Source organism: Mustela erminea, chromosome 6, assembly GCF_009829155.1.
Source record: "Mustela erminea isolate mMusErm1 chromosome 6, mMusErm1.Pri, whole genome shotgun sequence".
Taxonomy (NCBI): Eukaryota; Metazoa; Chordata; class Mammalia; order Carnivora; family Mustelidae; genus Mustela; species Mustela erminea.
In genome coordinates, this window is record NC_045619.1 from 52,574,041 (window position 1) to 52,600,889 (window position 26,849).

A 26,849-nucleotide genomic window follows, 5' to 3' on the forward strand; every position below is an offset into this window, starting at 1 on the left:
ATGAGATACAAGAGCAAAAGTGGACCCAAAAGGGTTTCTCCAAGCTGGCGTATGCTCACATCCCATTCCCAGCAAGTCACATGGTAGGCCTGAAGTTAGACTAGAAGGGTAATGATTACATGGTAAAGGACATGAACATGGGGAGGGATGGATTGTGCCATTAATGCAATCACTGAGCTATACTACTTAAGCAAACACATACAGTTTGTGTTGTGGCTAATTTAGTCCTTTACACAAGGCATCACTCAATCACCCTACTTAGAAATAATTTTTTTTAAAGATTTTATTTATTCATTTGACACAGAGAGATCACAAGTAGGCAGAGAGGCAGGCAGAGAGAGAGAGAGGAGGAAGCAGGCTCCCCGCGGAGCAGAGAACCCGATGCGGGACTCGATCCCAGGACCCTGAGATCATGACCTGAGCCGAAGGCAGCGGCTTAACCCACTGAGCCACCCAGGCGCCCTAGAAATAATTATTTTTAATCTTGTTATCCTTTATGCCTTGTTTTCTTATCCCTAGGATATATTCTTTAATTTCTAGGTAATCTTGATCATGCTTATCTATAGTCCCTACATCAATCCCTGAAAGTTTATCATCCACAATTGCCTATTACTTGACAGCTGTAATTCAGCCCTTACTTCACTCCTCTGCCTACTGAAGTACTGCTGTTGTGGATTTCTCAAAGATCCTTGGCTGGACCTCTAGTAAAATATCTACATGCTGCTCTTAGGCAGTGAAGATTTGAGAGATCTGTGAAAACCATAACTAGTCCATGGGCTTGCTCAGAGAATGTGTGAAGAGCCTTTTACTTTCTCTCATTTCTTAGGGAAGATTCCAAATGGAAAATTCGGTATATAATCCGGGACAGAAGCCTCATTACTACAGAAATGGCTATCTGCATGTGCAGCCCTTCTACAACCCAACTCGGAGCTTTGTTGGTATCCACCGGCTACATGGAGTCTTGGCGTGTGGCCAGCCCCAGGAAGTGCTGGTGGATTACTACATCGATCCTGCAGACGCAAACCCTGATCAGGACGTCATCTTCTCCTACTATGTGAGACAGGGCAATGAGGGCTGGTGAAAGTGCTCCGGGAGAGGAAAGGAAGTGACGAGAGTGAGCCAGAGAGAAGGGGTAGACTGTCTAGAGACCTAATGTGAGTCCCAGAGGTAATTTCAAAATGTTTAGAAGCCATATTTAAAAAATTAAAAGAGTAGGTAAAAACAATTTTATTTCATTTTATTTATTTAAAAAGATGTTACTTATTTATGAGAGAAAGAGGGAGAGAGAAAGTTCATATACCAGTTGGGGGAGGGACAAAGAGAAAGGGAGAAGAAAAATCCCAAGCAGATTCCCTTCTGAGTGTGGACTCTGACCTGGGACTCCATCCCAGGACCCCAAGATCTTGACCTGAGTTGAAATCAAGAATCCCCCACTTTGGGACCCCTGGGTGGCTCAGTCAGTTAAGCATTTGCCTTCAGCTCAGGTCATGATCCCAAGGCCCTGGGATCAAGTCTTGCATCGGGCTTGCTGCTCAGTGGAAAGCCTGCTTCTCCCTCTGCCTCTCCCTCCTGCTTGTGCTCTTTCTCTCGCTCTGTCAAATAAATAAATAAAATCTTTAAAAAAAAAAAAAAAAGAATCCCCTGTTTAATTGACTGAGCCAGCCACGTGCCCCTAGGTAAAACTAATTTTAAAAATATATTTTTGGGGCACCAAAAATATATATTTTTTGGTGGCACAGTGGGTTAAGCCTCTGCCTTCAGCTCAGGTCATGATCTCAGGGTCCTGGAATCAGGCCCTTTGCTCATCAGGGAGCCTGCTCCCCCCTCTATCTCTGCCTGCCTCTCTGCCTACTTGTGATCTCTTTCTGTGAAATAAATAAATAAAACTTAAAAAATATATATATATATGTATATATATATATATATTTTTTATTTTGTTTGGGCACCTGGCTGGCTCCGTTGAGGGGAACATGCAGCTCTTCATCTCTAGGTCGTGAGTTTGAGCCCCACATTGGGTGTTGAGAACACTTAATAAGTAAATAAACTAAAAAAAAAAAAAATCTATTTAACCCAGTGTATCCAGCATATGATGATGTCAACATGAAATCCATATCAAAATTATTAATAGATATTTCACATTTTTTATTTCAGCTGGTTATGTATTTTATAGTAGCCACATTTCAAAGGCTCCCGCAGTCCCTTGTGGCTAGTGGCTAATTGTATTTCAGTGTAAGCATAAAGGATTGGGGGAGGAAATGAGGGAAAAAAAAGCGATTTTAAACAGGAAAATTGTGTGGGAGGATAAAATGAGGAATTAAGGATAAAACCTTGCTGGTCGGGACTGGACGGGAGCTGGTGGGTGAGTAGGGAAGAGGATAAGGAGGGGATGGGACGCAGAATAAATTTCATACTGTGTTTCATTGGTTAAAATTTCAAAATAGATGATAAAGGTTAAAATTAAACACGGATAGCAGCTTCGTTGTACAAAACTGTAACTTGTAGCTTGAAAGAAATGTATAACTATAAGCAGCTTTAATGGTCACCTTGGTGACAGTGAGAAATTAGATTTGTGTAAATCCTGGGTTTGACGCCTTAGAGTCTCCATTTTCTTACCATCCTCTGGTAAGAGGAGGGTTGGAGTTTCTGAGGGATTTTCTCTGCATTGATTCATTTCCGTGTCTTTGTCAAGCCGAAACAGTCATCCTGGTGCAACAGAGTGAATAGTCAAGAGTGATGGCACTTGCCTGCCTTTAGGACAGGGGTGTGGTGAGCCCCAGAGAAGTAGCCAGCTGATCAGTGTAGAAGGGCTGAGTGTCAGCCAGGAGGCCCAGGACCTGGCCACAGGTCTGAGATGACAGCCCTGCTTAGAAAATTTCACTGAATTTGGTTTCAAGGGAATGAATAGGAAGGGAGACTCAGACAAAGGGGATTTCTCCTCCAAAGAGTCAAATGTCAGAAGGGCTCAAGTCAGTTTAAAGCACACTCATTTCCATTGAATTTTGGATTAAGTATAATTAAAAAAAAGGTCATGAAGATGAAGATGAATTTTAGGTAACTTTGTGCTATAAGGATCATAAGAGAATAAAACCTGGAGATTTTCAAGAATTGGTGGACAGCTATCCATTGTGGAGGATGGTTTCTCTTCTGTTTGGCCGTGAGGTACTCATGATCTTTGTCTCCTTCCATGCACCCCTGTGGTTCTCATGCAGAACCTCCTGGAGGAGGAATCAGCAGGGCTCTTAGCACTATCCACCATTTGACCAACTGATGGACGCTGCATGAAGTATTGACCCAGGCTCTGGAGATACGAAAGGAGCCTCTCTTTATGGAGAGGTGCAGGGATGCTCTAGGCTAGGGTCAAGGCTAAACTCTCATAACTTCCCTGCTGTTGATTTTTTTTTTTTTTTGGTCTTTTTTAGTTAATAGGGAAAGGGCATTTGGAGATGGAGGGGCAGAAACACCTGAACTTTGAGGAGGAAGGTGAGTGTTCATGCTTCTGCTAAAAACCAAAGGATACTTTAAGCTTCCAGGAAATGCTGTTATACTAGAAGCAAAAGAAGAAGCAATGAGAGTAGAACAGTAACGATAAGCATAGGAGAACAGGAAAATGGGATGTAACTTGCACCATGAGGCCAGCAGCAGGCCCAAGGAGAAGAGCAGACATGTGGTCGGAGGTCGTCAGTAGATGAGTATGTGTTCTCATCCCTGTGTATCCCCTCTTCTTTTTCAGGAACAGAAGGCTCTTTTTCCCTCTCACTGACCTTCACTTCCAGACTAGCCCCTGATCCTTCCCTGGTGATCTATGCCATTTTTCCCAGTGGAGGCATTATAGCTGACCAAATTCAGTTCTCAGTAGAGATGTGTTTTGACAATCAGGTAAAATGGCGGTTGAGAAAGGTGAAGAAAAGGTCTGGGCATAGAGAGAGATAGTGTATGTGCTGGGGTTGGAAATCAGGCAGGGGTAGGGAAATAAGATTATATTGAAGTAGATGTCATTGTTATATTTATGTCTCAGTATATTTTGTTGAAATCTATCTCCCACTTCTTTTTAAGAAGGAGTGCTAGGAAATTATATATTCTGTATAGCAGTTCTTTCTTTCTAGTTTTTGTTTCTTAAACTTTTTTTTCAACTTTTTTTGGGGGGATCTCTTAAACTTTCTATGTTTTTCTGTGCTATGCTGCTCACTTTTTCCAATTGTACCACAAGCCACAAGTTCTGAAAGGGCTAGACTTTACAAAAGAAAAAAAAAATCAGTATAAAAGTGAAAGATTGGGCTTGAATGCCAAAGTTGGGAGATATTGGCTGATGATCCAAATTACACTGTTTCCCCTTCTCTCCAGGCTGACCTGATCCCCAAGTTGCACTTTTTCCTTCCACAGGTTTTCCTTGGCTTCTCACCTTCCCAGCAGCTTCCAGGAGCAGATTTGGAACTACAGCTACAGGCAGCTCCTGGGTCCCTGTGTGCAGTCCGGGCTGTGGATGAGAGTGTCTTACTGCTTAGGCCAGAGACAGAGCTGAGCAACAATTCTGTGAGTAGTCTGCCAATGGGGTGGAAAGAGGGACTTGACAGAGAAGATGGTTTGACTGAATTAGAATAAAAGATGGGCTTCAGTGGGGTGGGAAGAAAAGTCTGAGGGAAATACTGTATCACCATAAGGTGGTAGAAAAGCTGGTGTGGAAATGACAGTCAAACGGTGGTATGAGAAAGGTATGGTTCATGTGCACATAGAGGTAGGAAATTTGTAATAGGTAAGGGTGACAAATTATTGAAAAAGGTGAGGAAGAGATCAGAATTTAGAAATCAGGGAAGGGATAGAGTGCCTGGGTGACTCAGTTGTTTGAGCGTCTGACTCTTGATCTCAGCTCAGGTCTTACTTAGTCTCAGGGTCATGAGTTCAAGCCCCGCATTGGAGCCCAGCTTGGCGTCTACTAAACAAAAAAAGTAGGAAGGGATTATGATGGAATGAATATAGGAACAATTCTGAAGTAATGAAGAGAAATAATACAAGAGCAGTGAACTATGGCACCAGAATCTGAGTGAAGATTCTCAACCGATTTCACCGTGTCAGTAGTTTATTTCCTTTTCCCCTCCTATTTCAGGTCTATAGGATGTTCTCATTCTCATATGGTCACTACCCCTATCAGGTGGCTGAATATGATGAGTGTCCAGTGTCTGGCGCCTGGGATGCTCCTCAGCCCCTCTCAGTTATGTGGAGGCCTTGGGTCTCTGAAGGCATGGACATTTTCCATTTTTTTCAGGTAAATGTTCTTACCCATTTTGTTATAGAAACAGTGGTGGTTGGGGGGGGGGTGAAGGAAAGTCCATACCTAAAAAAACAGAGATTCATGTGGGTACTGAAAGGATAAAATCTTAGAAGAAACTCCTGATATGTGAGGTAACCTCCCATGGTCCTTGTGCTTGAAGAAGGGGCCCAGTCACCTGATTGCATTGGAAGAGAGCCACTGAGAAGCTGTGTGCAGCCTCTTTCTGTCCCCAAATGAACTAATTTCCATGGGATCAGTCAAGAAGGAAAAATGATGAAAGATAGACCAGAGGTTTCTTACCACTATTATAAAAAGTACTTCATGAGTAGAAATTGAGTACTTTATGAGTAGAAGTTGGGGATGCTGTGGCCCAAGACTGACCAGGAAGTCTTTGAAGTCAGGAACCATGTCTTGCTCATCTTTGTATTCTCTCTATGACTGATCCTTCATAATCCTCAATGTATTTTTGTTGGATTGACTGAGCCAATATGGTTCCTGCCCTTGGGAAGTTCAGTCTAAAGCAAATAATAATGACCCAGTGACTAATATTTGGAAGAAGCATTAAACATATTTGGCAATGACAAAAGTGGAATACTATTCAGCCGTAAAAAAGAAAGAAATCTTGCCATTTGAGACAACATGGATGCATCCCAAGGGCGTTACGCTCAATGAAATAAGTCAGTCAAAGAAAGACAAGTACTATACGACCTCACTTACACATGGAATCTAAAAAACAATGACAACAGCAAAACCAAGCTCATAGATACACAGAACAATGTGGTGGTTGCCCAAGGCAGGGGTTGGGGGTGGGCAAAATGAGTGAAGGTTATCAAAAGGTACAGACATCCAGTTATAAGACAAATAAGTCTTGGGGATGAAATGTACAGAAAGGTGACAGTGTGCTTGACCTCATATTGCATATTTATAAGTTGCTAAAGAGTCGATCTTACAAGTTCTCATCCCAAGAAAAAATTTTTTTGTAACTACGTATGGTAATGGTTATTGACTGGACTTACTGTGGTGATCATTTTGCAAAGTATACATTTAAAGTATATATTTAAAAAGTATATTTAAAGTATATATTTAAAAATATATATGTATATATTTTTAAAAATTGTCATTGATATTCACATTAGCTGACAAAAGCAAACAGAACCTTGGTGGCTGAGTATTGGGGTATTGGGTAGTAACCACTAGTCTCAAAATTAATAGGAAAAGAATGTCTTGGTTCAGTCCTTTGAGGGTGGAATTCCTAGGCTGTCGCCCTGGTAATAAGGGAGGGGACCACCGTGACACTTCACTCTCTGGTTTCCTCGGTGCCTCTCAGGGTATGGGCCTGAAAATACTGTCCAATGCCAAAATTAAGAAGCCAGTAGACTGCAGTCATCAGTCTCTAAAATATAGCACTGCAGTGTCTGAAGGTAAGCTACCTGTGTGGCTTGTGGATTCTCTTGAAATGTTTAAATCATGGAACTCTGAACACTTAACTCTTTGCTTCCTGTTCCTGCACTGAGCCTCTTGCCTCAGAATGGCAGTGGGTTGTGGGTCATAGATGAGGCAGCCGGCTCTCTCTCCCTGGGGAGAATTTTTGAAACCTGAAGCCCTTACCTGTTCATCCCCTGGCCCAACCTCCTCATCTGTCACTTCCCACCCCCCCCATGGCCTTGTGAATAGTCAGTTCCTCAGTGGTCCTTTCTCCTTGTCTGCGACTGGATGTTTTCTGTTTCCCACTAAATTTCTCAGTAGTAGTCCCTCTGCTTCAATTTGTCTTACAACAGAAGTCTTCTGTCCACCACCAGCACTCCCTCCCACCAATTCCCTTATTCTTGCTCTCCTTAGTGAATTATGGTATTGGTGAAGCGAGTTTTGGGTCATCATCACCTTCATCACTTCAGTCACAGGACTCTCAGGTCCGCCAGTACTTCCCGGAGACTTGGCTCTGGGATCTGTTTCCTATCGGGTAAGTGATGCCTCAAAGGTAGGTACAGTAAGACTGTACAGTGGGGATTCAGCAGTAAACTCAGACTCAGATAATTCTTAATGAATCTCAGTCTCAAGTCAAGAGAGTTTAATGGGGACATGGGAACTTTCCTTTTTCCTGAATTCTTAGGCAAACACAGGCAATCCCTCAAAACGAACTCACATGTCTCCACATTTACACAGTGCAGACAGGGCATTCGGAGTCCACGTCCAACAGATGGAAAGGCACATGTTGACATCAGTTCCTGCCCACTGCTTACCTGCTCATTTTGACAAGCCAGAAGAATGGCACATGAAAAGATGCTTAAAATCACTAACCATCAGAGAAAGGGCAGTCAAAACTTCAGTGAGATATCCCCTCACAGGTTCAGAGGGCACTGACCGCTTAAGCTGTATTTGCACACATGACCCCCTACTCTCACTCACCCATTCACATCCCCAGACACCACCTCCTTCTCCCATATTCATACATCATCACTCACCTGAACATTCACACTCTGAGATTTGCACGTTCCTCAGTTCAGTTGCCTTTTTACCCCGCCCCTCACAACAACAACAACAATAACCATGACTTCTGTAGGTAAATTTATAGCTTAATTCACAATATTCTCCTGATGTGTGCCTCACCTGGGCTCTCGTGTTCTCACAGTGACTCTGGGAAGGAGGCTATCCATGTCACGGTTCCCGATACCATCACTGAGTGGAAGGCCATGACTTTCTGTACCTCCCAGTCCAGAGGCTTTGGTCTTTCATCTACTGTTGGACTGACTGCTTTCAAGCCATTCTTTGTTGAGCTGACTCTCCCTTACTCAGTAGTTCGTGGGGAATCCTTTCGCCTTACTGCCACCATCTTCAATTATCTGAAGGACTGCATCAGGGTAAGAGTTGGAGGTACAGGAAGCAGATGTCCCTGGGAGAGAGATGGGGTGTGCCTCCACCCCCATATTTTTCGAAGCCTCTGTGTGTTGTTTCCTGTATTCAGACCCTTTATTTCTTAAATATCTGCAGGTTCAGACTAACCTGGGCACATCAGATAAGTACCAGGTGCAATCATGGACAGATTCTCAGGGCTCCAGCTGTCTCTGTGCTGATGAAGCAAAAAGCTATCACTGGAATATCACTGCTATCAAGTTAGGTAAGAGAAGGAAGCAGTAGAGGAGCAAGGAAAACACAGAGCAAAAGCTCAGTGATTGAGGACTCTCTCCTTTCCTCTCCTGCATTTGCTTTATTCTCTTGTTCTTTCTCATTTTATTTGCCTCTATTTTTTTTCCCTCCTAAGTCTATGCCACAAAAAAATAAGAAAATGCTCTTTGATGGATGACCAAAAAATTATCCAAATGGGACAATTTTGAATGTGAAAAGGGGAGCTTTTAATATTTATGCCAGGACAAGGGATATATAGTAATGTTACTTATCAAATAGTTACTATGGGCCAGCTGCTATTCTAACTGCTTGACATGTGGTGACTCATTTAATCGTCACAATATCACTTAGATGTCATTTGCTCTTAGGATAAAACCCTGGCAACTGAAAGTATGGTCTTCAGATGAATAGTTATCTACTGCTGCTTAACAAATCACCCTAAAACTTTAGAGGCTTGGGGCACCTGGGTAGCTTGGTCAGTTAAGTGTCTGCTTTGGGCTTAGGTCAGATTTTGGGCTTCTGGGATGGGGCCCCACTCATGCTCTCTCTCTAAGAAATAAATAAAATCCTAAAAAAATAAAACAAAACAAAAACACAAAAAAACTCCCAACAACTTAGAGGCTTAAAAGAACAAACATTTCTGATCGCACAGTTTCCTTGGGCCAGTAATCCAGGTGCAGAGCATAGCAGGGTGCCTCTGGTTCAAGGTCTGTCATGAAATACAAGTCACGCTGTCAGCAAGGCTGTGTCTTTACCTGGAGACTCGACTGGGAGAAGATCCACTTCCACGCTCCTCCCAAAGCCTCTGTCCCTCACAGGCTGTAGTTCTGGGCCTCCGCTGTGGGCTAGGGGCCTCCCTCAGTATCTTACCACATGAGTCTTCCCACTGGGCTGCCTCAGGACAGGACAGCTGGCTTCCTGCAGAGCAAGGGGCCCAAGATAAAGCGTGTGCCTGACACAGGAGCTATACCCTTTTTTGTAACCTAGTCCCAGAGTGGCATCTCATTGCTTCTGCCCTAGCCGCCTCATTAGAAGTGAGTTGCTTAGTCCAGCCCCCACTCTGAGAGGAGCTTACACAACAATGTAGATATTGGGAAGCAGGGATCACTGGGGGTCCTTACAGGCTGCCTGCCACACTGGACCAGCATTATTGACGTCACCTAAAAACTTGTTAGAAATGTGAATATAGGCTCCACCCCAGATGAACTGAATCAATTTGTATTCTAACAAGATCTGTAGGTCTTTGCATGTTGTTAAGTTTAAGAAGCCCTGGTCTAAATGGGAAGAGGCCTCATTGGTACGTCTGGCAATAGGGCTAATGCCTTCCTTTCCCCTTCTTTCTTCCAGGTCATGTGAACTTTACCATCACTACTAAGATTCTGGACAGCAATGAACTCTGTGGGGGGCAAAAGGGGTTTGTTCCAGCAAAGGGCCAGAGTGACACACTCATCAAACCAGTTCTGGTCAAGGTGAGTTTTCTGTCCCTTCCCTTCCCCATTCTTCTTTCCTTTTTTTTCCCCCCTCCTTCCCTCCCTCTCTCCCTTCCTTCTTTTCTTTCTTTCTTCCCTTCCTTCCTTCCTCTTTCTTTCTTTCTTTCTTTCTGTGAGATTTTTGTAGACCTAGCTTTGGAGGTAGCAGTCAGCCCAGCAATGTTCTATGTGTCTAGCCATATAGTTAGTCTTTCACAGCTGTCTGACTCCACCTTCAATCAAGCAGCTTACCTTCCTTATTCTGTGGCCCCTTTCTGCCTTTTATTATTTGCTTAACCCATTCCAATGCTCTGTGAAAGTGCCTAATACAGTACCTGGTATACTCAATGAATGTTAGTTTTTCTTATTAAGATCTCTAATATCATTATTAACTGCTTTTTTATCCCATTATGAGCCCCATTGTCAATCCTGCCTCTTAGGAGTTTCCTAAACTTGTCCTTAGCTCTAGCCCTTGCCCAGAAAGAATTTTATTGATAGGCCCATTCCTGCATTGAAGTGTAGTTCTTGGGAGCTTCAAGGAGAAAGTGTATCCTCTCCAGTTCTGAGAAGCCTGGGGGCACAGGGAGGGCCTCTTCTCCCCATTTCCCTTCCCGTTTGCTGTTCCTTCAGTGCCATCTGCCCTGACATTCATCTTCATTGTTTCCCCCACTATGTCTCCATGTCAGCCTGAGGGAGTCCTTGTGGAGAAGACGTACAGCTCACTACTTTGCCCAAAAGGTAGGTGAATGCAGAGAAGGGTTGGTACTGAGAATTCCTGGCAGCAACAAGAGCTATTTGTAGGCCAAGGGAGGAATATATAGGACAAGAAGGGATAGGAGGGTGCTGTCTGGGGTGCTGTCCCTAATAGGGCCAATTAGCTGAGAGACAGGGTAAAGAAGAAAAAATATGCAACACATTTTTGGTTTTTTTGGTAATTTACTTTCAGCAGAGAACAATATTAACAGGTTAAAAAAAATTGCCCCCAACCCACAGAAAGCACTGGATACAGAAAACCCTGGATCACAGAAAGTTTTTTCTAAAGTTTGGGTTTTGAACTCGCTCTATTTCCACCTTCCCTACTTTCGCCTTTTCTCTGCCTTTCACAGGACAAGTGGCTTCAGAATCCATCTCGCTGGAGCTCCCTGCAGATGTCGTTCCTGATTCAAGCAAGGCTTATGTTACGGTTCTGGGTAAATAGCCAGGGATTCTTGCTCAAAAGAAACAAAACAAAACAAACAAAAAAATGGGGCTGAAATTTGCCAAAGCATGGAGTGGTTTGGGGCATGTGGACCAATCTGAAGGAAGGCATGTGATAGAAGAACTTATTTTGTATAGTTGGCATATACACCGTATAGGTAAGAGCACTCATGGGATTAGATGTATATGAGAGTCAAAAACAGGAAGGAGTCTGGACAGAGGAGGAAGTTAAAGGTCAACAAAGCTCCATATGTATTTAGGCTCAGGTGGTCTGTAAATTGAGGGGAGAAGAAACACAGTGTTTATAGCAGCCACTTAGAAAGTGAGGAATTTATGTATCTGAGTATAGTTAGGGAAGATAAAAGCATATTTACAGAGAAGGGACACTTCACTCCTCTGGGCAAGGAGGGGAACTGAGTAGAAAAGACTGAGCTTGTAAATCATACAAAACTGGGCCGGGATTGTGCCATTTAATAGCCAGGTGACCTTGAATAAATAAGTGAACAATTCTGATCCTTTTTTTCCCCTTCCTCAAGACACTGATGATAATCTACCTCTCAGGACTGGTGTCAAAATTAAATATAAAGTTTCCATCATAATATCTAGCAGGTAGTAGGAGCCCTGGACATGTTAGGTTATTTCTTTATTCTTAGTCCCTACCGAGATCCCTTCCAGGTTAAAATTTCTCTGTTTGGACTCTATTTGAATCTTATTTGTTGTTTATCAGTCATCTTATTGTAGTATAGCTCACTGTCTATGTCTGTCTTTCAAACTGCCTTATGGGGTCCTTGAGGGTAAGGGCCATGTCCTAGTATAGTTCCTGCCAAATAGTTTACCTTCAGTACCTATTTATAGATTTGAACTGAACTTGATGCTGAAAGTGCCAATCTTAATGGGCCGCTTATGTCAGGCTTACTGGCTTATAAAATAAATATATGAATGAGTCAGTAGCTATCCCTGGAAAACAGTGTCAGAATTGTGTATGGTTGGGGGGAACGTGGCACTTTGGAGGATAATGTATTTACAGGCAGTGGAGCACTTTAGAGATTGAGTCTGAGTATTGCGGGTTTTGTTAGGTCACTCACCAGCTCCGCTGACATATCTTCTTAAAAGTCCTGAACTCCCTTCGGTAGCCTGTGTACCTCTCTGTGTACTTCGGCACCTTGTATGAACCCAGTATTATAGTGCTATATTGCAATTGTTTGTAAGGAATTTTACCTGCAATATTCTGTCATTGTTTGCCCCTCTGGTTATGATCCTTTGAGGTAAAGACTGTATTTGTCTTATTGTCTCCCAGGCACAGTGTAGGTGCTCAACTAAATGGTCGCTGATACATGTTTGTTAAATGAATGACAGTAACTCACAAGGGCTCCTTTTTCTCTCTACCATCACCTTCTCTCTCCTTTTGGATCTCAGGAGACATTATGGGCACAGCCCTACAGAACCTAGACAATCTGGTGCAGATGCCAAGCGGCTGTGGGGAGCAGAACATGGTCTTGTTTGCTCCTATAATCTATGTCTTGCAGTATCTGGAGAAGGCAAGGCTGCTGACAAAGGAAATCAGGTCTCGGGCAGTGGGTTTCTTGAACCTAGGTGAGTTGGTTCAATCTTTTCTTCTTGGACACATTCTCTAAACCCTAATGCTAGTTTAATAAGACACAGGGGAATTTCCCCTGAAGTGCCCCGCACCCTTGAAAGCCATGTTTTTTGAATTTGTCTCTGTGATTTAACATCATACCTGGCTTCCCAGGGTACCAGAAGGAGCTAATGTACAAACGTAGAGATGGCTCATACAGTGCCTTTGGGGAGGAGGATGGAGATGGAAACACATGGTAATATTGCCCAGTTCTCAATGTACCCCAGTGCATAAATCCTGGAACTATGGAACTATTTCTCTTAAACTATTTCTCCACTCCTCTTAACCCCATTCTTTTTCTATCCATCCTCTCTACCTCTTTAATATTGTTTATTTCAGCCTCACATATGGTCAAGCCCCTCACCCTTCTTCCTGACCTTGTGCCTCCCCAGTTCATGTCCCCATTAATGCCCATCAATACTCCACTTTTCTAGGCTCCTATGGTCTTATGTTTCCTTAATCCCCTTCTGGAACCCTGTCCCAAAATAAGCTATTGAACTATTGTACCCTTGCTAGGAAATCCCCCTTCATGTCACACTTTCCTCTTTACCCATATAGGCTGACAGCATTTGTCACCAAATGCTTTGGCCAAGCTCAAGAATTCATCTTCATTGATGACAATAATATCCAGGATGCTCTCAACTGGCTGGCAGGAAAGCAGCTCCCCAGAGGTTGCTACGCCAATGTGGGAAGGCTCATTCACACAGCTATGAAGGTGCAAACCACAACACCACCCCCCCCCCTTGGCCCACTACCTGTCTGGGAGGAATTTGCATTTCTTTTCTTTTCTTTTTTTTTTTTTTTAAGATTTTATTTATTTATTTGACAGACAGAGATCACAAGTAGGCAGAGAGGCAGGCAGAGAGAGAGGAGGAAGCAGGCTCCCTGCTGAGCAGAGAGCCTGATGCGGGGCTTGATCCTAGGACCCTGGGATCATGACCTGAGCGGAAGGCAGAGGCTTTAACCCACTGAGCCACCCAGGTGCTCCGGAATTTGCATTTCTGACTGAGCAGAATCAAAAGAGCATAAGCCCAGGAAACAGCATTTTTTGGGTCTCAGCCCTGGCTCCAGATGACTTTGGCCACCATACTCAACCAGTCTGAGACTCAGCTTCCCTATCTGTAGAATGGGAATATGTACTGGCAAGTGGCTCCCATGGTGTGGTCCTCAGATCAGCCACATCAGCAGCACCTGAGAATTTGTTTGAAATGCAAATTCCAGTCCTACCTTGAACCTACTCTGGGAAGCTCTGGGAGTGTGGGTCAGCAATTTGTACTTTTAACCAGCCCTTGAGCAATCTTTCAAATGTGTGTATTTGTGTGCATGTGTACTGCTTTTGGAATCAGGAAAACTGATTTATGTGATAATAAAGCAAGAACTATATAATCAGGAACATACACTTAGTAAGTACTATGTCTCCACTGAAAAAATTCACAATATAAAAATACAAATAAATACACATGCAGTGTTAACCAGAAGTTAACCTTGGTTAACCAAGGTTAACCAAGTTAACCTTGGAGTAGTTCTGATATTCGTGGAAGTGTGAGAACCACTGGACTAGAAGTTCTCTGAAAGTTCTCTCTAGAAGTTTTTTTTACTATTTCCCTAAATCTGCAGCAAGGCCATCTGCTCTGGTGAAGACTGATAGGTGGCCCAGTATTTTTTGTAAAAGGTTTACTCTGTGCCAGGCACTGTTCTAAGCACTTTGTTTATTTGATATTATTTAATGTTTACGACAAATTAATGAGCTAGCTGCTGGTATACCATTATTAATCCCATTTTACAGAGAGAGAAACTAAGGAGCAGAGATTAAGTGAATTGCCCAAGGTGAATGCTAATGGATGGTAGGACTGTCCTTTGAACCACAGCCGCTGGCCTCCAGAGGCACTGCTCTGGTTTGTTCACTACATTGCCCTTGCCCCTTCCTAAACACAAGATGAGGTGTGGATGCTTCCAGAGAATTTGTTCAATTCAGAATATAGCCAGTGAAAGAAAGAGCTGTGGGTATGTTGCTTGAGAAATCATTGACAGTGCTGTTCCAGGGCCTGGATTAAAAATCCTGGGCATTAAAAAAAAAAGTCTCTGTATAGTATTCACTGGTTTTCCTTATGTAGGATTTTATTAGTGCCCCTGAGGCTCTCTCCTCTTAGGCACTGTGTGAAGTACACGTGGGAGGAGCCCAAGCCAGGGCTGGACCCCAAGATCCCAGATATCTTTCCTCTTCCTTTCTTACCAGACCTGGCCAGTCTTTTAAAAAACCATCCCCTGCGTAGCAAGGTCAGTGATGTAGTGCGGGAACTCCATACCTAAACTCCCTGCGTTCAAATCCTAGTCCTGCTGCTTATTAGCTGTGTAATCTCAAGCAAGCCTTTAACCTTTTAAGTGGTTTTTTTTTTTCCTTATGTAATAAATGAGGGTAACAATTTAAATTAGCTGTTTTTAAAAAATTGCTAATATCTTTCTGTGAAAGACATTAAACAAGGCAAATGTCACCTAGTCTCTCCTGGAGAAGAGGGTGGGCCTTTTTCTTCTTGAGAGGATATCCATTTGAGGAGACTCAGATTGAGTAAGAAGCTGAGAATAAGAGATTGTCTCCCTATCCCCTGGGCTGTGTTTGTTTAAGTAATCCACCCATTCGGAGGGGATGCCTTTTTGCAAATTGCATACAATTCTCACATAGGCCGTGCTGGCGGCTGCCCTGACCCGTCTCCGTGTCACCCTCTAGGGCGGCGTTGATGATGAGATTTCCTTGACTGCGTACATCACAGCGGCATTGCTGGAGATGGGAATGACCACACATGTGAGTGTCTCTAGCTCCTCCTCTTTATATCCTTATTGTGCCTAGTTCTAGAGGAATTCACCTACTTTTAATCCCTATTCACCCTTGTAAACTCAAAAAGGATATGACGAGTCTCTCATTGCTTTCCATTTTCCAAGGAATGCCTTATCAGTTCGGTTCTTCATCTTACTTTCCAGGACCCGATGGTGAGTCAGGGTCTGCAGTGCCTCAAAGGTTCAGTTTCCTCCACTACCAGCCTCTACGCACAGGCCCTCCTAGCTTATATATTCTCTCTGGCTGGGGAGATGGACATCAGAAACATTCTCCTTGAAAAGTTAGACCAGCAGGCTATCATCTCAGGTATGTTGACTGGGTTAGGAGTTTTTTTGAAATTATGAAAATATGTTCTGAGTTACCTGTAGTTTTTCTCAGTCCCCATAGTCCCACATATATTCTATCATATATAAGATTCCTTTTAGGAAGAGTTGTAAGGTCATTAAATCATTGTTGAGAGTTTTGTGAGAAAGCCCATGTAAGTCCTTAAAAGGACTTTTTTTTGTTTTGTTTTGTTATTTTAAAGATTTATTTATTTATTTATTTGACAGAGAGATCACAAGTAGGCAGAACAGCAGGCAGAGAGAGGAGGAAGCAGGCTCCCTGCTGAGCAGAACCCTGAGATCATGACCTAAGCCGGAGGCAGAGGCTTAAGTCACTGAGCCACCCAGGTGCCCCAAAAGGAATTGTTATACTTTTAGCACGAAGAGGATAGAGACAGTGGAAGCTAGTCAGAAGACCTGGGCATTGTAAAATCACCCCCTTGTAGGTCTTTAACAGTTCCTTGGTATGAGATCACTGAGGTTGACTGGTAAGAGTTAAACTTGAGACTTTTTTTTTAGAGAGGCATGGGGAGGGGGAGAAGGTGAGAGAGAGAGAGAATATTAAGCAAGCTCCACACCCATTAAGTTAAGGGTCCTACTCTTTTTTTTTTTTTTTTATCTGTCAGAGAGAGAGAGCACAAGCACGCAGAGTGGCAGGCAGAGGGAAAAGAAGGCCCCTGCTGAGCAAGGAGCCCTATGTGGGGCTTGATCCCAGGACCCTGGGATGATGACCTGAGCCGAAGGCAGACGCTTAACTGACTGAGCCACCCAGGCAACCCAGCGGTCCTACTCTTGGTTTCAGCTCAAGTCATGATCTCAAGGTTGTGAGATGGAGCCTGTGTCAGGCTCTGTGCTTAACGGGAACTCTGCTTGGGATTCTCTCTTTCCTCACTCTGCCCCATCCCCAATGAGGGCACACCCTCTCTCTCTCTCTCTTTCTAAAATAAGTAAATCTTTAAAAAAAAATGTTAAACTTTTGCTTAGATTAAAGAAAGCCTAGGGGCGCCTGGGTGGCTCAGTGGGTTAAAGCCTCTCTGCCTTCGGCTCAGGTCATGATCCCAGGGTCCTGAGATCGAGCCCCATGTTGGGCTCTCTGCTCAGCGGGGAGCCTGCTTTCTCCTCTCTCTCTGCCTACTTGTGATTTCTGTCTCTCAAATAAATAAATAAAAATCTTTAAGAAAGCCTAAAAAATTAAACTTAAAATTCTATAAGCCAAAAAACTGCCCCCAGACACATAAGATTCTTATATGTTTCTACTTGACTGTCTCCACTAGCATGAGAATTTATAAATTAGTAAGAGTGGTTTTCATGTAATTGGTGGAAGCATTTATTGATAGTGTTAGTTTCATCTTGGGGAAGGATGTATGGCTGTACATACACACTTAGGTACACACATCCCTATGTAAACATTATGGCTAATATATCAGAAGATACTGAGAAATATGTTTTTCTAACTAATGTTTCATTTTTGGTTGGTACTTGCTCTGCTCTAAGATACAACATTTACAAATTGAATATGAGAAATCATTTCCTTCTAAGACCTTCCTAATTGTGCTGCTTTCCCATAGGAGAGTCCATTCACTGGAGCCCAAAGCCTGCTCTGTCCCTGGATGCCAGACCTTGGTCTCAGCCTGAGGCTGTAGATGTGGAACTGACAGCATATGTCCTACTGGCCCAGCTTAGCAAAGCCAGCTTGACTCAAAAGGAGATCGCCAAGGCCACTGCCATAGTGGCTTGGTTGGCCAAGCAACGTAATGCATATGGAGGCTTCTCTTCTACTCAGGTAAATAGCCTGCTCTCCAACTGCCACTTTTCAGGTACTATTAGGTCCTGTGTAGAGATAAGAAAAACAACAACAATAAGAACAACAACAAAAAACCAAAGCTGTTGCCCTTGACTTCTAGGTCAAGGGACTTATAATTCTATAGGGAGGGAGAAAAGCATGTGAAAAAGATACAGGATTCATAACATTGGGTCATGTGAACACATACATAGTACTATATGCATTTAATGCTCTTTCTCTTTTTAGAGTATGAGACATCATGAGATCAATGTTTTACCACATGTGAATAAGACATATATAATTACAGCTAAATTATAAATTAACAGATTAAAAGCCAATTATGGGATTAGAAGCATAAAAGCAAGGTTTTATGGGTTCCTTCCTTCTACTTCCTTCTACTATTGAATGTATTGGGAAGCCAATAAGATATATAATCTTTACTCTTAAAGAAGTTTACGAACTAGGGGGTGCCTGGGTGGTTCAGCAATTGAATGTCTGCCTTTGGCTCCGGTGATGCTTCTGGGGCCCAGGGACCAAGCCCCCCATTGGGCTCCCTGCTCAACGGGCAGCCTACTTTGCCCTCTCCTGCTCCCCCTGCTTGTGCTTTCTCTCTCTCTCTCTCTCTCACTCTCTCTCTGTGTCCAATAAAGAAATAAAATCTTTAAAAAAATTAAAAGTTTATAAACTAGAAGTAAAGTTAGGAAAAGTTCTATAATTACAGAGCAGGATTTGGTTATATAACATAAGATACAAAAGGTACAAAACAACACATTTCAAAAGGGAAAGAGAGCTTCCATAAACTTGAAGGATAAGAGAGGTCTTCAGGGGCATGGCATTTGAGATAGATCTAGAAGGCTATGTAGCGATGCCTGGCTGGCTCAGTCAGTAGATCATGTGACTCTTGTCCTTGGGGTTGTGAGTTCAAGCCCCACATTGGGTGAAGAACCTACTTAAAAAATAGATTAAAGGGGCGCCTGGGTGGCTCAGTGGGTTAAAGCCTCTGCCTTCGGCTTGGGTCATGATCCCAGGGTCCTGGGATCACGCTCCACATCGTGCTCTCTGCTCAGCGGGAAGCCTGCTTCCTCCTCTCTGCCTGCCTTTCTGCTTACTTGTGATCTCTGTCTTTCAAATAAATAAATAAATAATCTTTAAAAAAAATAGATTAAAAAAATAGATAGATAAAATAAAAGGGTGTGTATGATTTTGAGACAGAACTATTGAAAGGAAGGGGAAATGGCTTGTGCAAGACAACAGTTTGCAAAAGTCCAGAATGACTTGGGGAAACTGGGTTAGCTAAAGCATAATGGGACTTCAGTTTAGAATGTTAAAGCAGTTTTATACCAAGGGGGCCCTTTCATATCAGACTCAAGATTTTGCCCAATTCTGAGGAGCTATTAACTTTTTTTTACCTTGTTTCAGAGAGAATGACCTGTTATTGGTGTAGGGGGTGATTTAGTGGAGGTAGACACTGGATTTGAAGCGATAAGGACACTACTTCATTTGCCCAGGTTAGGGGTAAGGAGAAATTGAATTAGTAGGGTGGCAGTAAGGGAAGAAGGGGTAGAACTGCATGATAAATTTGAATAGTGCCATAAAAATTATCTTAAATGATCATAAAGAGTGCAGTCATTAATTTATCTGCTCTGCAAATGGTATCAATGTCTAATTCACTGAGAAAACAAAATAATCAAAAAAACCATATTTCTTATTTTTGTAAACATTATATTCTGACTTGTTGAAACTAGGGAGTTTCACTGAGGATATAACATGTAGATTAGACCTGGAAACAGAATAGATTTTAATTGATACAATGTTTGGTAAAGATGTTAAGAGCACTGAACTTGAATATGATAAAGACTTTATTGGAATTTTTAAAAAACTCTGTGGGAGGTACCTGGGTTACTCAGTTGGTTGAACATCTGCCTTCAGCTTGGGTCATGGTCCCAGGGTTTTGGGATTGAGCCCCCCATAGGGCTCCCAGCTCCGTAGGGAACTGGTTTCTCCCTCTCCCTCTGTCTGCTGTTCCCCTGCTTGTATACTCTCTCTCTGTCTCAAATAAATAAATAAAATCTTAAAAATAAAATAAAATTAAAAATAAGTAAGAAATTATATGGTACCTTACTTCCTTACTTCAAGGAAATTTTTAGCCAAAGATCAGGAAGGACTTTCTTCTTCTTGCTGAGCCCTAAATAATTATGATATACAATTTTAGAAAGCAGTGGGTAAGATGTTTAGAAAACTCAGTGACACATATGTCAAATTTGTTTTTCAATAAAGTCCTTAGCTATTACAAGAAGTCACATATCACCCACATGGGTTTTTCAGCTAATGATGAGGTCTCATTTCTTGAATTGTTTCCACATATTTGAGCAATAAGGACCTCCTTGGACCCTGTTCACAGAGAGTAGACAAAAAGTTGTTTGTCTATGGTTAACTGCACAGCTTTTACTGATTCCCAGCTTCCCTAGGGAAGGTCCCCAGCGACCTATCTTCCCATTTTTATATGACAGTATGATGTCTCTTTAATTTGGGAGAGGAAGAAGTGAGGTTCCTTGATTCTGTGGGTACTACACAAGCATGTAGATACACTTGTATCAGTAAAATACAATTTTCTGAACATCTCTTTCTTTTTTGTCTTTCCTTTTGTTGTAATGTATATAAATCATGTTTTCAGAATGGAGAAGTCCCAAGTACACAGTGTCATGCTCTCTTAGTGGCAGTTTATCTGTCTTATACCCAGATGAAGAAAAGATTGTCACATGGCACAGGGCTTGCAAGAAAGGATCCCAGCTGTGCCACAGAAGATCATTGCACAGCTAAATAACTTCAAAGAATGTACAGTTTTTAGAGCTATCATGTCATTGCTCTTTCCTCTCCAAATAAGGAAACTGCAAAATATATACTGAACAGTTATCCACTGGCTTCTAACCCTAGCTCATTCTGAAGCTAGGCTTGGTTGAATATGAATATGAGATTAGCCTAGTGACCTATAGACGTTTAATACTGGCTTGATGGCAGTTTTCTCTACAGGCAAGATATGATCTCTATGTCAGCTTCCGCAGCATTGGTGACTGTGGTTCTTAGTTACTTAGAGCAGGTTTTGTCCATGCTGGGGAACAGCAACCAGATGTGTAGGGTATAGGGTTGTTTGAGGTTAATACCAGTGGCTCGGTTCATAAGTGTATACTTGGTTGTTTTCTTAAGGACACTGTAGTTGCTCTCCAAGCTCTTGCCAAATATGCCACTACTGCCTATGTGTCATCTGAGGAGGTCAGCCTGGCTGTAACATCCACTGAGGATTTTCAGCACGATTTCAACATTCAGGCTGCCAACCGGTTGGTACTTCAACAGGAGAGTCTGCCCAATGTCCCTGGGGTGTACACTTTGGAGGCCTCAGGCCAGGGCTGCGTTTATGTGCAGGTAAGCAGTGGTCCAGGAGAACAAGCATGCATTGGGAAGGAGAACCTGAGGACGACTTTGCCTCCAGTAGAACCTTTTCTCTATCTTACTTGTAAAGGGAATAGTTTGGACTGTGCGGAAAGTTCTTCCCAACTCTGATTTGGTTCTCTATTTCTCCCTACTAGACGGTGCTGAAATACCATATTCCCCCTCCTAAATTTGCGGACACCTTTGGTCTTAGTGTGGAAATGGGAAAAGCTAGATGTGAGCGAGCTACTTCTCGATCCTTGACACTTACTGTGCATACCAGGTGAGAAGAGCTGAGCTGGTGGTGGCGGCACCTGGATCACAGAAGCTGAGTGTGTGTGTGTGTGTGTGTGTGTGTGTGTGTGTGTTGAGGATATAGGGTATGCTAAGAGGAAACATAACGGTTTCACACTGATGTGCTCCTTTCTGCATTTAGTTATGTGGGCAGTCGCAGCTCTTCCAATATGGTCATTGTAGAAGTGAAGATGCTTTCCGGGTTCAGTCCCATGGAGGGCACCAATCAGTTGGTAAGTCTGTTCTGTTTTCTGCATTTAACTAGCCCCAAGAGGACCCAACATTATCCCTAAAAAGCTGGTGCAGTGGGCGTCACCGTACATACTTACAACTCACGACTGCATTGTCTTAGTGGACTACAAAGGTGCATCAGAAATATAAAATGGAAACTGGAATAGTCTTGTTCCTTTTTCTTACCTTCCCACAGTATTTATTATTCCCTTGATCATGAAAGAGCTTTGGGATATTACCCTAGGTCATAGAGAAGGCTCTGGATCTTCGTCTGTTTTATTTTCCCCTTTTTATTCAGCTTCTCCAACAGCCTCTGGTGAAGAAGGTTGAATCTGGAACTGACGTACTGAATATTTATTTGGAAGAGGTAGGTATTCGGAAATGAACCTAAGAGCTTGCTTGCTTATACAGCTTTGCAACTTCCCTTCTAATCTCTATGTACTAGTGTCACATGCACAGGGAGGAGGGAAAGGAAAGAATGAGATAGAATGAGTCCACAGCCAGAAAATGAATTCTGCCTCCATGCTGGTATTCTATAAAATACTCCTGTTCACCTCCAGGGAGGTACTGCCTAACGGATATGGAATATGAACTATCTATGTCATTTAAAAATGTGTGGCCAGAATGTGACTATTTTATTTTATTTTTAAAAGATTTTATTTACTTAAATGAATATATATATAGAGAGAGAGACAATGAAAAAGAGCATGCGAGAGGAGAAGGTCAGAGGGAGAAGCAGACTCCCCGTGGAGCTGGGAGCCCGATGAAGGACTTGATCCCAGGACTCTAGGATCATGACCTGAGCTGAAGGCAGTTGCTTAACCAACTGAGCCATCCAGGCACCCCAGAATGTGACTTTTTAAAAGAAAGTGGTCGGGGAAGGCTTCTTTGAGGAGACGTTATTTGATCAGACTGCAATGAAGAGATAAAGCCAATAGGGAGTATAGAACTGTTGAAGTAAAATGAAAGTTTGTTTCTTTGGCCACTTCAGTTAATTTAGTGGAGGAGCCACAGGTTAGAGTAGACCAAGAACAGAGGGGACCAATTTACTGAAGAGCGAGGGAGCTGTAAGCTCCTAAGAAGAAAGAGTCAGGAAGTCAGCAGAAGCCAGTACCTTTAAGACTAGCATGGGGCAGAAGGGACAGGTAGAAAGGTTTCGGAAAATTTGTGTGAAACGGGAGTCTTTTTTTTTTTCCTTTTCTTAAGGGAGGTTTATTTATTTATTTATTTTTAAGAATTTATTTATTTATTTGTCAGACAGAGAGCATATGTGCACAAGTTTGGGGGGAGAGATAAGGGAGAAGCAGGGAGCCAAGACTGAGGATCATGCCCTGAACTGAAAGCAGACACTTAACTGACTAAGCCACCCAGGCACCCCAAGATAAGAGTCTTTTAACCTCCACATAGACAGTGTTATTTTCACTTTAGTTTTAATATGATATTTTGTCTTTCTTCTCCATAGCTGAGTAAGAAGACTCAGAGCTATACCTTCACCATCAGCCAAAGTGTGTTAGTCACTAACCTGAAACCAGCAACCATCACAGTTTATGACTACTACCTCCCAGGTGAGGGCTGAGATCTACTTGTGTCTCCCAACATGTTTCTGCCTCATTCTTCATGACATGGCTCTTTATTTTACAAATACAGCTTCCCAATCCAAGTGACACATAACTACATTATTCAATCTTCTAAAACATTATAATTTAATTAAATATTATTTTTAAATCTTCTGCACTGGGATATTTTATCAGAAATGGTCCATAGACCAAAAGAAACTATACAAACCATTGTTCTTTAAGGACTAACTATTTTGAATATTTTGCTATGATTAATAATTTACCACAGTATTAGTATTTGGGACTTTCCTGTAATTCTTAATATGCTCATAACCTATAGGGATCCTCTGAAAAGGGATAAAGTGTAGTTTTCATGAAGTATTTTCTCTTTGAATGCATGAAGCCTGTAACATAATGATACATGTCATTTCATTTTACAGATGAACGGGCAACAGTTCAGTATTCTGACCCCTGTGAATGAGGTAAGGGTGAGCTTTTAGGGTAGCGTGATACTATTCAGAAGTTAAGGGGAACTTCTTCTGAGTTACTGTTACTGTCTTTTGGAAGCTAAATTTTTTTTTTGAAAGATTTTATTTATTTATTTGACAGAGGGACAGTGAGAGAGAACACAAGCAGGGTAAGTGGCAGAGGGCAGGGAGCTTGATGTGGGGCTTGATCCCAGGACGCTGGGATTATGACCTGAGCCGAAGGCAGACACTTAACTTAAAACTGAGCCATGCAGGGGCGCGTGGGTGGCTCAGTGGGTTAAAGCCTCTGCCTTCGGCTCAGGTCAGGATTCCAAGGTCTGGATGGAGCCATGCATCAGGCTCTCTACTCAGCAGGGTTCTGCTTTCCCCTCTCTCTGTCTGCCTCTCTGCCTCTTATGATCGGTCCGTCAAATAAATAAATAAAATCTCTAAACTAGGCTTAAAAAAAAAGAAAAAACCTGAGCCATGCAGGTACCCTGGTAGTTAATTTTTGATAGAAAGTAGGCTTTCCGGGGTGCCTGGGTGGCTCAGTGGGTTAAAGTCTCTGCCTTCGTCTTGGGTCACGATCCTAGGGTCCTGGGATCGAGCCCCGAATCAGGCTCTCTGCTTGGTAGGGGAACCTGCTTCCACCTCTCTCTCTGCCTGCCTCTGCCTATTTGTGATCTCTGTCTGTCAAATAAATAAATAAAATCTTAAAAAAAAAAGAAAAGAAAGAACTAAAGTAGGCTTTCCTTTTCTTTTTTTTTTTTGTCTTGAACTTTTTTTTTTTTAAAGTAAACTCTGTACCAAACATAGGGCTCAAACTCACAAGACTCAAGAGTCATGTGCTCTACTGACTGAACCAGGCTGGCACCCTCATTTTTTGTCCCAGACTCTGAAAGGAAGAAGAATAATCTCCATAGTCCACACCAGAAAAAGTTAACAGTGGAATTTGTGTGAGGATGTCTATGTGATGGGTTTTATTTTATTTTTTATTTTTTTAAAAGGTTTTATTTATTTATTTGACAGACAGAGATCACAAGTAGTCAGAGAGGCAGGCAGAGAGAGAGAGAGGGAAGCAGGCTCCCTGTTGAGCAGAGAGCCTGATTTGGGGCTGGATCCCAGGATCCTGAGATCATGACCCGAGCCGAAGGCAGAGGCTTAACCCACTGAGCCACCCAGGCGCCCCAGATGATTTTTATTTTTTTATTTTTAAAAAAGATTTATTTATTTTAGAGAGAGAGAGAGACAGAGAGACAGAGAAAGCAAGAGTAGGGGGAGGGGCAGAGGGAGAAAGAGAGAAGCAGACTCCCCAGTGAGCATGGAGCCAGATGACACAGCTTGATCTCAAGACCTTGAGATCATGACCTGACCCAAAATCAAGAGTCAGATGCTTAACCAACTGAGCCCCAAGCAGCCATCTATGTGATTTTTAAAAACAATATTTTTTCTGATTAAAATTGATGAATTTTTAAAATTATTTTTACATTCTACATCTTTGTTATATAAAAATACTAAGGGAAAAGTAAAAATTACCTGATTCTACTCCCATGAGATAACACTATTAATAATTTCAACATGCTTTTGTGAGATTTTTTTCTAGATAGGAAAAAACAAGGACAAGCCTGGCTGGCTCAGTCAGGAGAACATTGGACTCTTGATGTCAACACTGTGAGTTCAAACCCCACGATTGGCATAGAAATAACTTTTAAAAAATAATTAGGGGCGCCTGAGTGGCTCAGTTGTTAAAGCATTTGCCTTTGGTTTGGATCAGGATCCCAGGGTCCTGGGATCGAGCTACACATTGGGCTCCCTGCTCAGTGGGAAGCCTATTTTTAAAAATTAAAAAATAAATGGATAAGAAAAAGCTTCTCTATACTTGTGAAGATTTTCTGAGTATCATGATTTTTTTTTTTTTCGTCTCCCAGGATAGAAGTTGGAAAGAGACTGATTTAATCCTCTGTGACATTACTGGACAGCATTCTTCTGCCTCTTAAAGCAAAACACATTCAATCAAATAATGTGCTTTCTGTGAGTGACTAGAGAGTGAGTAATAGATGAGCAGGCTTGAACCTCAGCTACTTTCTACTACGTAGACGCATAGACGCCAGAATGAAGGGCTGCGGGAGATGGGGAGGAATAATCACACAAAGAGGAATTACATGGAAAAGCCCACTGGGAGATGTGGTTTAGCCACGTAGGGGAACTCTCCAGAGGGGATACAGAGGTGATCCAGGGAAGATAAAAACATCTTCCTGAGGGTTAAATCTAAGAGAAGATGTAACTTAGGGCTTTGGGAATAGATTAAAAATATTTTTTTCTTTGGAAAGAAAATCTGTGTCCTTGGCCCTGTGCATATTTCTGTGGATACCAAAGGCTCTGTTTGAAGATGATGATCTCCCTTTAACCAAAACTCACATTCTGGCTTCTTCATTAGACCTTTTGACCCAGACACGTCAGAGAATCATATTTACGGATTCAGGTGGGGTCAGAGTAGAGAATCCTAAATAAGGGACTGACTGTGTTCAGCCAGCCAGCACTGCAGGACAAAACATGATTAATAAAAGAAGACTAGCTGACCAGGATTCCCTATCTTTGCTTTTCTGCATTTCATCCAAGTAGTCCAGCACACTCATGGGTTTGTGTATGTGTGTGTGTGTCTTTTTTTCTTTTAAAGATTTTATTTATTTATTTGACAGAGAGAGATCACAAGTAGGCAGAGAGGCAGGCAGAGAGAGAGAGAGGAGGAAGCAGGCTCCCTGCTGAGCAGAGAGCCCGATGCGGGACTCGATCCCAGGACTCTGAGATCATGACCTGAGCCGAAGGCAGCGGCTTAACCCACTGAGCCACCCAGGCGCCCGTGTGTGTGTGTCTTAAAGTTAGTTTGAGAAAGTAGAGGGAAATTGTACAATACATGTACAATACATGAGAGAGGAAAACCTTTGCTTCTAACCCCTTCTATTCAGTGCCTGGGTCCTGTGAATTAAACTGGCAAAAGACAGATTAGCAGGAGAAAAGATCTATTTGTATGCACCAGGTCACTTCACAGGAAAAAAGTGAAAACCCCAAGAATCAGTTAGGCCTGGGGGCTTATATTATTATTTTTACAAAGGGTGATGCTGTTGTGGAAGAAATGACAAAACAAAGGAAAAGGGATTTGGGCTTCTAGGTGCAATGACATTGCATGAAAGTAAATAAATAGAGGGGGAAAGGAATAGAAGATTGAGGCTATTTTAGTAAGGTTT

The 26,849-nt window shown here is 42.4% G+C and overlaps 1 protein-coding gene across 2 annotated transcripts in view; it reads left to right on the forward strand.

The window, feature by feature from the left end:
• Positions 1 to 26,252, forward strand: part of A2ML1 (alpha-2-macroglobulin like 1) — a 92,550-nt gene extending 66,298 nt beyond the window's left edge. For both annotated transcript variants that reach the window (XM_032347178.1, XM_032347180.1), the window contains exons 12-36: positions 827 to 1,054; positions 3,420 to 3,480; positions 3,731 to 3,876; positions 4,381 to 4,530; positions 5,102 to 5,260; positions 6,594 to 6,687; positions 7,106 to 7,226; positions 7,896 to 8,124; positions 8,255 to 8,381; positions 9,737 to 9,858; positions 10,545 to 10,596; positions 10,965 to 11,048; positions 12,472 to 12,648; positions 12,806 to 12,887; positions 13,250 to 13,406; positions 15,417 to 15,491; positions 15,668 to 15,830; positions 17,416 to 17,630; positions 20,835 to 21,050; positions 21,215 to 21,339; positions 21,493 to 21,583; positions 21,880 to 21,948; positions 23,044 to 23,146; positions 23,578 to 23,619; positions 25,533 to 26,252. In XM_032347178.1, coding sequence (XP_032203069.1) covers positions 827 to 1,054; positions 3,420 to 3,480; positions 3,731 to 3,876; positions 4,381 to 4,530; positions 5,102 to 5,260; positions 6,594 to 6,687; positions 7,106 to 7,226; positions 7,896 to 8,124; positions 8,255 to 8,381; positions 9,737 to 9,858; positions 10,545 to 10,596; positions 10,965 to 11,048; positions 12,472 to 12,648; positions 12,806 to 12,887; positions 13,250 to 13,406; positions 15,417 to 15,491; positions 15,668 to 15,830; positions 17,416 to 17,630; positions 20,835 to 21,050; positions 21,215 to 21,339; positions 21,493 to 21,583; positions 21,880 to 21,948; positions 23,044 to 23,146; positions 23,578 to 23,618 — 3,087 coding nt within the window. In that variant the 3' untranslated portion in view covers position 23,619; positions 25,533 to 26,252. The remainder of the gene's footprint in view (positions 1 to 826; positions 1,055 to 3,419; positions 3,481 to 3,730; positions 3,877 to 4,380; positions 4,531 to 5,101; positions 5,261 to 6,593; positions 6,688 to 7,105; positions 7,227 to 7,895; positions 8,125 to 8,254; positions 8,382 to 9,736; positions 9,859 to 10,544; positions 10,597 to 10,964; positions 11,049 to 12,471; positions 12,649 to 12,805; positions 12,888 to 13,249; positions 13,407 to 15,416; positions 15,492 to 15,667; positions 15,831 to 17,415; positions 17,631 to 20,834; positions 21,051 to 21,214; positions 21,340 to 21,492; positions 21,584 to 21,879; positions 21,949 to 23,043; positions 23,147 to 23,577; positions 23,620 to 25,532) is intronic.
• Positions 26,253 to 26,849: the final 597 nt, after the last annotated feature.